Genomic DNA, 12,019 nt, shown 5'->3' with positions numbered 1-12,019 from the left:
ACAGAGTTTCTTAAATGACAAGGGAGATAGAAATATGAAACTACAAAAGAGGTTGTGTGATGCATGTCAGGTGAATTCTTCAAGTGAGAACCTGGCCAAATGGAATAAGCTGAGAGGGGAAGTGAAGAGGAAAATAAAACTGGCAAAGAGAGAATATGAGAATAGGATGGCAGTTTACATAAAAGGTAACCCACAAATCCTCTATCAGTAAGCGGGTAGTAAGAGGGGGGGTGTTGCCTATTAGGGGCAAAGATGGAATTCAAGACAAAAACAGATCAGCCAGGATCTTATTAAATAGCAGAGCAGGCTCGACGGGCTGAATGGCATACTTCTGCTCCTAATTGGTAAATTGGTATGGTCGTAAGGGAACACTCTAAAAAGTCTATAAAAATTTAAAAAGTAGATCAAAATTTGAGAGTTCCAGAGAGTTTCAAAAGTCATGAGGGATCCAATCAGACTCAAACCTGGGTACCTATGGAAGAAAAGGTTCGTAAGATACAGAATCGCATCAAAATTGGACCGCAAATCTGAAACAGAGCAAGTGAATATATTATTATATTTAATTGGTGCTGTAGCTGATGATATAATAGCAAGACAACGTATTGACGAAAAAATCAGCCAAAGTCGACAAAGTCTTAAATGCTTGTGAGTCCTAATTCAATTGGTGCATCAATAACAGTCCAATTATATGAAGTGAGAAAAGACTCTGGTACAAGAAAACTCCTGTAACTGTTCATCTCTTTCATCAGAGGGCTGATCAACAGGCACCAGGAAAAAGGTACACTGGGGAGAGAAAGCGAAAGACACCTTTAAACCCTGCCAGTGCTGTGGTGCAAAAACTCCCCACAGCCATGAACAATGTCCTGCCAGTACAGCAGAATACTACTATTGCAGAGAAATAGGGCATTTCAGTATGATGTGCTGAAATAAAATCTTGAGGACCTCAACTTCTAAAGGAAAAGTAGTTAAGAATAGAGGGGTAAATGGAGTTAGCTACCTCCGGCAGCAGACCAATCGAAATATTTTCTGGGCGAAATCAATGATCTGAAACAAGCATTTTGGTCAGTAGACGTATCATTAATTTCAAACTCAACACAGGAGCAAGTGTGAGGTCCTGTCAGGTAAAGAGCTGTGGCTTTCCACACACATTCTGCAACAAGAGAAACTCTGTTACATGGCCCAGGAGGTGTTGTGCTTGAAGTAAAGGGGAAGTTACAAGCGACGCTTCAACATAAGAGAGAGCAGATATTAGAAACACTGTGTGTCCTGAGAAATCAGGAGTTCTTACTCTTGAGTTGAAGAGGTTGTATTGACCTTCATATTGTAATGTTGAAGAAGTTAACAAGAAGAATCCAGGAACCAGAACAGAGGGAGAGTTCCCAATCTAACCTGAGCACTGCAGAGAGTCCGGACTCCACCAGAGAGCCCGCACAATGCGGAGGGAACCTACACAACACAGCACAACTCACCATGCCACTCGAAGACTACCAGAGAGAGAAAGAGAAATGCAGCAAGTTCCTACAGGACTGCTACACGGACAGAGAACTTGGGAAGAAGGAGGTGCAACGAAATTGTCAGGTACACAGACAAGATCAAAGAGAACCACTACCTTCGATCTCCATCTAGTTGGTGACGGACTTATTCTTCTTTGAGGGTAGATCCTATCTAATTATAGTTGATCAATTCTCAATTTGGATCGAAGTTAAGCCGATGTACACACAACAACTGAAGGAGTCATCAGAGTTTTTGCAGCACATGGTATACCTGATCTGATAATGGACCACAATTTGCAAATGATTACTGTGTTCACTTTGCAGAAGAATGTGGATTTGTTCACCTAACAACCCCTCCTAAGTATCCACAATCAAATGGAGAAGCTGAGTGAGCAGTCAGTACCATGAAAAATCAAGATTTCCAATTAGCACGACTGACATACAGAACTACTCCATTATTGTACGGATTAGCATCATCAGAATTCTTAATGGGAAGAAAACCTCGAGCACAACATCCAATTGTTTCCAAGAAATTACTTCCAGGACTGCAAAGCAAGGAGTATCAGGAAGTACAAGACAAAGAAAAGTCAGTTCGAAACAAACAGACCCATAATTATAACAGAAGATACCGTACAAGTAACCTACCAAAGTTGTCAGAAGGGTGAAAGGTAATGGGTACGAGAGCAAAATAGAGAAAGGGTAATTCTCCAGAAAGATGACAATCAACAGCGATCATATCTAGTACAAACTCAAGAAGGTTCTAAATGGAGAAATAAAAGGAATCTTATTCCTTCACATCAAAGACATCAATCAGTCATACATTTAGACAACTCAGATGATGAACCAAAAACTCAAAAAGGACCGATTGCTACAAACCTCAACGAAGTCCGTCCAAGTCAAGAAGCAGGGGATCAGAGAAAGATGACAAATCTTCAACATCTGACAACAACAAGATCAGGGAAAGTTGTGAAGCCTCCTAATAGGTTGAATCTATGAAGTCAGAGACTTGGGGGAGAGGGAGATGAGGCAGCATGTAAATAAAAAAAGTGAATGTATGTAAATATATATTGAGATAAAGACTTGGGGGAAGATGTAGTATAAGTGTATCAAAGGGTTGGCTTCAGTGAATGTAAAGATTACCGCCCACCAGAATGAGGTAAGAGATCATGTGGGAGAGACTCAAGAACAGTTATAGTGTAGCTTTTGAAGGAGACGCACAGGCAAGTGTGAAGTGTATATAGTTACTGTACAATAAAGATTAATATATAAACAATACAGTCTAAGAACCTCTCTGACTAGACTCTATATGGTGGCATCATAAAGAACCAAATATATAACAGTAATGAGGTCAGGAGCTGAGTGGCCTTGGTGGAACGCAAAATGAGAGTCAGTGAGCAGCTGATTTCTGAGCAAGTGCCACTTGATAGCACTGTCGACGATGATCGAGAGTAGGCTGATAAGATGGTAATTGGTTGCGTTGGATTTGTCCTGCTTTTTGCGTACAGGCATACCTGGGCAATTTTCCACATTGTCGGCTAGATGCCAGTGTTGTAGCTGTGTTGGAACAGCTTGGCGAGAAGTGCAGCATGTTCTGGAGCACAAGTCTTCAGTACTATTGTCAGAATATTGTCAGGGCCCATAGCCTTTACAGTATCCAGTGCCTTCAGCCGTTTATCGATATCACGTGGAGTGAATCGTATTGGCTGAAGACTGGCATCTGTGATGCTGGGGACTTCGGGAGGAGGCTGAGATGACACTTCTGGATGCAAATGCTTCAGCCCTTTTCTTTCGCACTGATGTGCTGGGCTCACCCATCATTGAGGATGGGGATATTTGTGGAGCCACCTCCTCCTGTTAGTTGTTTAATTGTCCACCACCATTCACAACTGGATGTGTCAGGACTGCAGAGCTTAGATCTGATCCATTGGTTGTAGGATCGCTTAGCTCTGTCTATTTCATGCTGTTTACGCAGTTTGGCACGCAGATAGTCCTGGGTTGTATCTTCACCAGGTTGACACCTCATTTTTAGGTATGCCTGGTGCTACTCCTAGCATGCCATCCTGCACTCTTCATTGAACTGGGATTGCTCCCCCAGCTTGAATGTAATGGTAGAGTGGGGGAAATGCCAGGCCATGAGGTTACAGATTGTGCTGGAGTACAATTCTGCTGCTGCTGATGGCCCACAGCGCCTCATGGATGTCCAGTTTTGCATTGCTAGATCTGTTCAAATTCTATCCCATTTAGCACGGTGGTAGTGCCACACAACACGATGGACGGTATCGTCAATGTGAAGACGGGACTTTGTCTCGTTACAACCAAGGTGGGAGGAGTGCATTGTCTTTCTCTAGTTCCACTATTCCACAGGTCACAACATATATTTAAATGTTTTACCCAGTTACCGAAATGGCCAATTATATTGTCAAGACAACCCGATATGCCAAATTGGCAAATATTAATTTCTTTGGTTGGAACCTTGAATTAAGATTTTACTGGAAATTCTTACACATAACTTTTTTAAAAAGTAAACTGGTACCCAAGATAGCCACTGCAATTTACATTTGAAACACTAAAAGATCAGATTGGAGACGACACGACTGACTCAACATAACCAGGAAAATGGGGTGCTCTCTGATTAAGTCACCTGGGATGGGCTTATCAGCATCTACACCCATTGACTTTGAAAGAGCCAACCCCCTCCAAGTGTGACTGGACAGCTTGAGGTGTAACACTCTGAATCTCGGAGAAGATTCCAGAAAGACCTCATTAAAACAACAAAGGGGATTGATAATGTCATGTGACTGCCTGCACAGCTCTGGAGAGACTGTAAGCTTTCTCACACAGAAAACAGACAGGAATAACTGAAATGTCATCAACGAAGCAGCTCTCTCTCTCTCTCTCTCTCTCTCTCTCTCCCTCTCTCTCTCTCCAGAAACGATCAAGAGAAGACCCAGCAACATCTGGTAAAGTCCCTCAAGCCCACAGACCGCCACAGCTAGCAACTAGGGGACAAGGATCAAATCCCAAATCCCTCTTCTGCCTTCAGGAGCACTGAGCAAAGCAAACCCACCACCGTGCATATGGCCCAATGAGGACTTCAGGAATAAACTTCAGCTGAGGACGTGAGATTTAAAAACTGTATTTAAATTCCATTTATTCCGGATTCTACTTCAAACACCAAAGCTGTTTTCCCTGTGTAATCTATTTGTGTGTGTGTGTGTGTGTGTGTGTGTGTGAGTGTGACTCATGTGAATGTGTGCCTGAATGCGTAGCGTATTTTAGCAATTTTAACGGGTTTAGAGTGTTAAGAGTAATAACGTACATTTTTCTTGTTTAAACTCAAGAAAACCTGTCTGATTGGTTCTTTTGCGATTACATTAGAGAACAGGAGCAAGCACTCACTGTGGTGTTAAGTTCAATCACAGTGTTAAAAAAAAATGATAAACCCTGTTGTGGTCAAACCAGAGAAGGAGTGAAAGGGGAATCTGAGACCCCTCCTCACCTGGCCAGAACAATACTTTATCTATATTAGTTTCAGAATAAAAATCCACCAACCAGGTTTCTTTAATAAACAACAAAGTTGTGGTTATTATAAAGCAAGACTTTCGATAAAGATGCAAAGCTTATGAACACACAGTTTGAAATATCAAAGTATACGCTTCTAAAATATCCTAACCTGCACATACACACACACCGGTTAAAGAAAAAATGAAGAAAAATGAAAGAAACTGGGTCTGCAGAGATCATCTTTTTAAACAGTACTTTGGCAAAAGTTCTTGTCATTTCTTGAAGAAAAAGCACAAGATATGGAATGTTCCAGATGACTTTCGGTCTGGCATCTGGCTACGCGTAGATGGCTGTCACTGGGAACTTTAAGGCTTTTCAGGTGAACTACTGCATCCCTGGTTTCGGTTATCATGCTGGATTCTCGGAAGATTTTGCAAAACAGGTGGAAAAGGATGCGTTGAGTGGCTTCTCTTTTGCTGGATACACGCCAACTGAACTACAAACAATATCCAAGAAAAACAAAAACAAAACTCCTAATAGCCATAAACCCAGATATGTGACTTCTCTACATCCTAACAGTTCCATAGTCCGTAAGGCTACAGCTGTTTACTTAGCTTAGGACATGTGGCTTCCAGTAAGTTTTTTTTAAACAAACTCCTAAGTGTCCTTCCACTGACCCTTTAAAAAAAAACAGGTATTAATAATAGAGGCATCTTCATGTCAGTTCACCATCTACAAGGCACAAGTCAGGAGTGTGATGGAATACTCTCCACTTGCCTGGATGAGTGCAGCTCCAACAACACTCAAGAAGCTCAACACCATCCAGGACAAAGCAGCCCGCTTGATTGGCACCCCATCTACAAACATTCACTCCCTCCACCACTGACGCACAGTGGCAGCAGCAACTCACCAAGCCTCCTTGGACAGCACCTCTACCAACTAGAAGGACAAGGGCAGCAGATGCATGGGAACACCACCACCTGAAAGTTCCCCTCCAAGCCACACACCATCCTGACTTGGAACTATATCGCTGTTCCTTCATTGTCGCTGGGTCAAAATCCTGGAACTCCCTTCCTAACAGCACTGTGGGTGCACCTACCCCAAAAGGACTGCAGCGGTTCAAGAAGGCAGCTCACCACCACCTTCTCAAGGGCAATTAGGGATGGACAATAACTGCTGACCTAGCCAGTGACAACCACATCCCAGGAACAAATAAAACAAATCTTTTTTGCAACTGACGCAGACCAAAGGATAATTCTGCGAGTTTGATCATAAGAAGCAACGTTTCACATTAGAGATTCTGTCAAGTTTTATCTATAAATATTCCTAATAATATATCCCTTGGTTTCACTTTAGAAAGTAATTCTGGCAGCTGAAGATTAATCCTATGGTGCCCTTTTTAATATTGTGTCCCTTGTTTATATATGCCCCCAATCCAAATAGACTCATTCACTCCCATTGCGCACAATTCCGATGGACCCAACCCCTTCAGATTTCACTCCCATTCTACACAATCCCAATGGACCCAAACCCCTTCCCATTCACTCCCATTGTACACAATCCCAATGGATCCACACCTTTTCCCAATTGCTCCCATTATGCACAATCCCAATGGATCCAAACCCTTCTCATTCACTCCTATTGTACAGAATCACAATGGAGAAAACCCTTTCCCATTCACCCAATTGTATAGCATCCCAATGGACCCCACTAATTTCCTTGTGTCCCAAGTGAGGTGGATCATGAGAAGGATTGCTGAGCCCCATCCTTCGGAAGCCAATCAGCAATGTTGATGGCTGTGACAGTAGCCGTTAATAATCACATCACCCATTGGTCCAAATGTTGAAGATTCATCTTCTCTCGTCAATATCTTCATCCTCTGTTCTCCAACTCTTCCAACTTTTCTGTTTCTTTTTTTCACTCTGACTGATATTTCATAACGCAACAAAGAGTACATTGAGAAAGAAAGATTCTATGAGAAAAATAAACCATCTGTGGTGAACTAAGAAAATTAAGGATGTTATCAAATTGAAAGAAAAGACATACAATGCTGCGAAGATTGGTGGTGGGTTAGAAAATTGTGAAAATTTTCGAAACCAACAAAGGATGTCTAACAAAGATAGAGGGAGAAATTAGAATATGAGAGTAAACGAACAAGAAATATAAAAAACAGACAGTAAAAGCTTCTGCAAATATATAAAAAGGAAGAGAGTAGCTAAAGTAAATGTTGGTCCCTTAAAGGATGAGACTGGGGAATTAATAATGGCAAACAAGGAAATTAGGAGGCTTGAACAAGTATTTTGTATCTGTCTCCATGGTAGAAGACAATAGAAGACTTCAATTATAGTAGAAATTCAGAGGCAAAAGGGAGAGAGGAACTTAAAACAATCTCTCACTAGAGAAAAAGTACGAGGAAGACCAATAGAACTAAAAGCTGACAAGTCCCCTGGACCTGATGGCCTGCATTCTAGGATCTTAAAAGAAGTAACTGCAGAGATAGTAGATGCATTGGTTGTAATCTTCCAAAATTCTCTAGATTCTGGAAAGGTCCCAGTGGTTTGGAAAACTGCAAATATAACGCCCCTATTCAGGAAAGGAGGGAGACAGAAGGCAGGACACTATAGACCAGTTTGCCTAACATCTGGCATTGGGAAAATGCTGGAATCTATTATTAAGGAAGTAGTAGCAGGACATTTAGAAAATCATAACAACAATCAGGCAGAGTCAACATGGTTTTATAAAAGAGTTGTTTTTGACAAATTTATTAGAGTTCTTTGAGGATGTAACAAGCAAGGTAGATAAAGGGGGACCAGTAGATGTAGTGTATTTGGATTTCCAAAATGCATTCAATAAGATGCCACATAAAAGGTTACTACACAAGATAAGAGCTCATGGCATTTTAGGCAATATATTAGCATGGACAGAGGATTGACTAACTAATAGGAAACAGAGAGTCGGGATAAATGGGTCATTTTCAGGTCGGCAAGCTGTAATTAGTGGGGTGCCACAGGGATCGGTGCTGGGGCCTCAACTATTTACAGTCTACATTAATGACTTGGATGAAGGGACTGACGGTATTGTAGCCAAATTTTCTGTCGATACAAAGATCAGTGAGAAAGCAAGTTGTGAGGAGGACACAAAGTGTCTGCAAAGAGATATAGATAGGTTAAGTGAGGGGGGAAACATCTGGCAGATGGAGTATAATGTGGGAAAATGTGAGGTTGTCCACTTTGGTGGGAAGAACAGAAGAGCAGAATATTATTTACATGGAGAGAAAGTGCAGAATGCTGCCGTACAGAGGGATCTGAGTGTCCTTGTGTATGAATCATTGGGCAGCACAGTGACGCAGTGGTTAGCACCGCAGCCTCACAGCTCCAGTGACCCGGGTTCGATTCTGGGTGCTGCCTGTGCGGAGCTTGCAAGTTCTCCCTGTGACTGCGTGGGTTTTCTCCGGGTGCTCCGGTTTCCTCCCACATGCCAAAAGACTTGCAGGTTGATAGGTAAATCGGCCAATATAAATTGCCCCTAGTATAGGTAGGTGGTAGGGGAATGTGGTAGGAATATGGGATTAATATTTCTTTTGGGCCTCCTTATCTCGAGAGACAATGGATACGCGCCTGGAGGTGGTCAGTGGTTTGTGAAGCAGCGCCTGGAGTGGCTATAAAGGCCAATTCTGGAGTGACAGGCTCTTCCACAGGTGCTGCAGAGAAATTTGTTTGTTGGGGCTGTTGCACAGTTGGCTCTCCCCTTGCGCCTCTGTCTTTTTTCCTGCCAACTACTAAGTCTCTTCGACTCGCCACAATTTAGCCCTGTCTTTATGGCTGCCCGCCAGCTCTGGCGAACGCTGGCAACTGACTCCCACGACTTGTGATCAATGTCACACGATTTCATGTCGCGTTTGCAGACGTCTTTATAACGGAGACATGGACGGCCGGTGGGTCTGATACCAGTGGCGAGCTCGCTGTACAATGTGTCTTTGGGGATCCTGCCATCTTCCATGCGGCTCACATGGCCAAGCCATCTCAAGCGCCGCTGACTCAGTAGTGTGTATAAGCTGGGGGTGTTGGCCGCTTCAAGGACTTCTGTGTTGGAGATATAGTCCTGCCACCTGATGCCAAGTATTCTCCGAAGGCAGCGAAGATGGAATGAATTGAGACGTCGCTCTTGGCTGGCATACGTTGTCCAGGCCTCGCTGCCGTAGAGCAAGGTACTGAGGACACAGGCCTGATACACTCGGACTTTTGTGTTCCGTGTCAGTGCGCCATTTTCCCACACTCTCTTGGCCAGTCTGGACATAGCAGTGGAAGCCTTACCCATGCGCTTGTTGATTTCTGCATCTAGAGACAGGTTACTGGTGATAGTTGGTGATGGGATTAATATAGGATTAGTATAAATAGGTGGTTGATGGTCATCACAGACTTGGTGGGCCGAAGGGCCTGTTTCAGTGCTGTATCTCTAAAAAAAATCAAAAGGTCAGTGGGTAGGTACAGCAAGTCATTAGGAAGGAAACTGGAATATTGGGTTTATTGCAAGGGGGATGGAGTATAAAAGTAGGGAAGTCTTGCTCATACAGGGTGTTGGTGAGTCCACACCTGGAATACTGTGTACAGTTTTGGTCTCCTTACTTAAGGAGGGATATACTCGCATTGGAAGCATTTCAGAGAAGGTTCACTAGACAGATTCCTGGGATGAAGGGGTTGTCTTATGAGAAAAGATTGAGCAGGTTGGACCGATACTCACTGGAGTTTAGGAAAATGAGAGGCGATATGTTTCAATAATATCACCTCTCAGTTTTGATAAGATTGTGAGGGGGCTGACAGGGTAGATTCTGAGAGGATTTCCCCTTGTGGGGAAATCTAGAACGAGGGGACACAGTTTCAGCATTAGGGGTCTCCCATTTATGACGGAAATGAGGAGGAATTTCTTCTTTCAGAGGGTTGTTAATCTTTAGAATTCTCTACCCTAGACAGCAGTGGAGGCTGGATCATTGAATATAGTCGAGGTTGAGTTTTGATTTTTCTACAAGGGAGTCAAGAGTTATTGGGTGGGGGTGGTGGCAAGGTAAGGCAGGAACGTGGAGTTAAGGCCACAGTCGGATCATCCATGATCTAGTTGAATGGCAGAGCAGGCTCGAGGGGCTGAATGGCCTACTCCTGCTTTTATTTCTTATGATCTCATGTTGCCCATCTATTGTTCTACAAATACCAGCAAGCCTCTGGAACCTTCTCCTCACCAGGCCACTGTTCATAGAGAGAGTAATGAAAATCACAGGGGATGTCACAGGTGAACCCAGTACCATCCTCACTGAGAGGTCAATACCATGGTTAGCAGCAGCTACAATCCATCACAGGAGTCATCAGGACCAGTGTCTCTTACTGCTTCTTCCTCCTGTGTTCAATCATAGACTCGTACAGCACATACAGTGGCTATTCAGCCCATCGTGCCTGTACTGGCTCATTGAGAGAGTTGCCCTGCTCTTTTCACAATTTTGATCCATTTTAAGGGAAAGCACATAAGTGCTTGAGGGAGAAAGGAATAGAAGGATATGTACAATTTCGGAATTTGCAGATGCCATGAAACTTGTAAGTGTAGTAAATAATGGGAAGGATAGTGATTTGACTTCAAGAGTACACAGAGAGGCTGGTGGAATGGGTGGACACATGACAGATACAGAGAAGTGAGAGGTGATGTATTTTGATAGGAAGAATGAGGAGAGACAATATAAGCTAAACAGTACAATTTTCAATGAGGTGGAGGTACAGAGAGACCTGGAGATGTTGGTCTTTGAAGGTGACAGGTCAGGCTAACAAAGCAGTTAATTAAACATATGGGATCCTGGGCTTTATAAATAGAGTCATAGAGTACAAAAGCAGGAGGTTATGCCAAAACCTATAGAAAAACACTAGTTCACTATATAAAACAGTATATAAAACACTAGTTCACTATATAAAACACTTTATAAAACAGTAGTTCACTATATAAAACACTTTATAAAACACTATATAAAACACTAGTTCACTATATAATACACTATATAAAACAGTAGTTCACTATATAAAACACTATATAAAACACTAGTTCACTATATAAAACACTTTATAAAACACTATATAAAACACTAGTTCACTATATAAAACACTATATAAACAGTAGTTCACTATATAAAACACCATATAAAACACTATATAAAACACTAGTTCACTATATAAAACACTATATAAAACAGTAGTTCACTATATAAAACACTATATAAAACACTAGTTCACTATATAAAACACTTTATAAAACACTATATAAAACACTAGTTCACTATATAAAACACTATATAAAACACTAGTTCACTATATAAAACAGTAGTTCACTATATAAAACACTATATAAAACACTATATAAAACACTAGTTCACTATATAAAACACTATATAAAACACTAGTTCACTATATAAAACACTATATAAAACACTAGTTCACTATATAAAACACTTTATAAAACACTATATAAAACACTAGTTCACTATATAAAACACTATATAAAACACTATATAAAACACTATATAAAACACTTTATAAAACACTATATAAAACACTAGTTCACTATATAAAACACTATATAAAACACTAGTTCACTATATAAAACACTTTATAAAACACTATATAAAACACTAGTTCACTATATAAAACACTATATAAAACAGTAGTTCACTATATAAAACACCATATAAAACACCAGTTCATTATATAAAACACTATATAAAACACTAGTTCACTATATAAAACACTATATAAAACACCAGTTCATTATATAAAACACTATATAAAACACTAGTTCACTATATAAAACACTATATAAAACAGTAGTTCACTATATAAAACACTTTATAAAACACTATATAAAACACTAGTTCACTATAGAAAACACTATATAAAACAGTAGTTCACTATATAAAACACTATATAAAACACTATATAAAACACTAGTTCACTATATAAAACACTATATAAAACACTAGTTCACTATATAAA

At 41.0% G+C, this 12,019-nt stretch overlaps 1 protein-coding gene across 5 annotated transcripts in view; it reads left to right on the top strand.

The window, feature by feature from the left end:
* LOC137367544 (matrix metalloproteinase-21-like) overlaps positions 1 to 12,019 on the top strand; it is an 86,467-nt gene that overhangs the window by 45,968 nt on the left and 28,480 nt on the right. Inside the window, exon 7 of one of the 5 annotated variants that reach the window (XM_068028657.1) lies at positions 4,423 to 4,795. The exons of the other annotated variants lie outside the window; for them this stretch is intronic. Within the exon in view, the coding sequence (XP_067884758.1) occupies positions 4,423 to 4,457 (35 nt within the window). The 3' untranslated portion in view covers positions 4,458 to 4,795. Of the gene's footprint in view, positions 1 to 4,422; positions 4,796 to 12,019 lie in introns of those variants that run through there. 5 annotated transcript variants of the gene reach the window in all.

The sequence above is a fragment of the Heterodontus francisci genome, chromosome 1 (assembly GCF_036365525.1).
Source record: "Heterodontus francisci isolate sHetFra1 chromosome 1, sHetFra1.hap1, whole genome shotgun sequence".
In the NCBI taxonomy this organism is placed as follows: domain Eukaryota; kingdom Metazoa; phylum Chordata; class Chondrichthyes; order Heterodontiformes; family Heterodontidae; genus Heterodontus; species Heterodontus francisci.
This window is presented reverse-complemented; position numbering and strand designations above follow the sequence as displayed.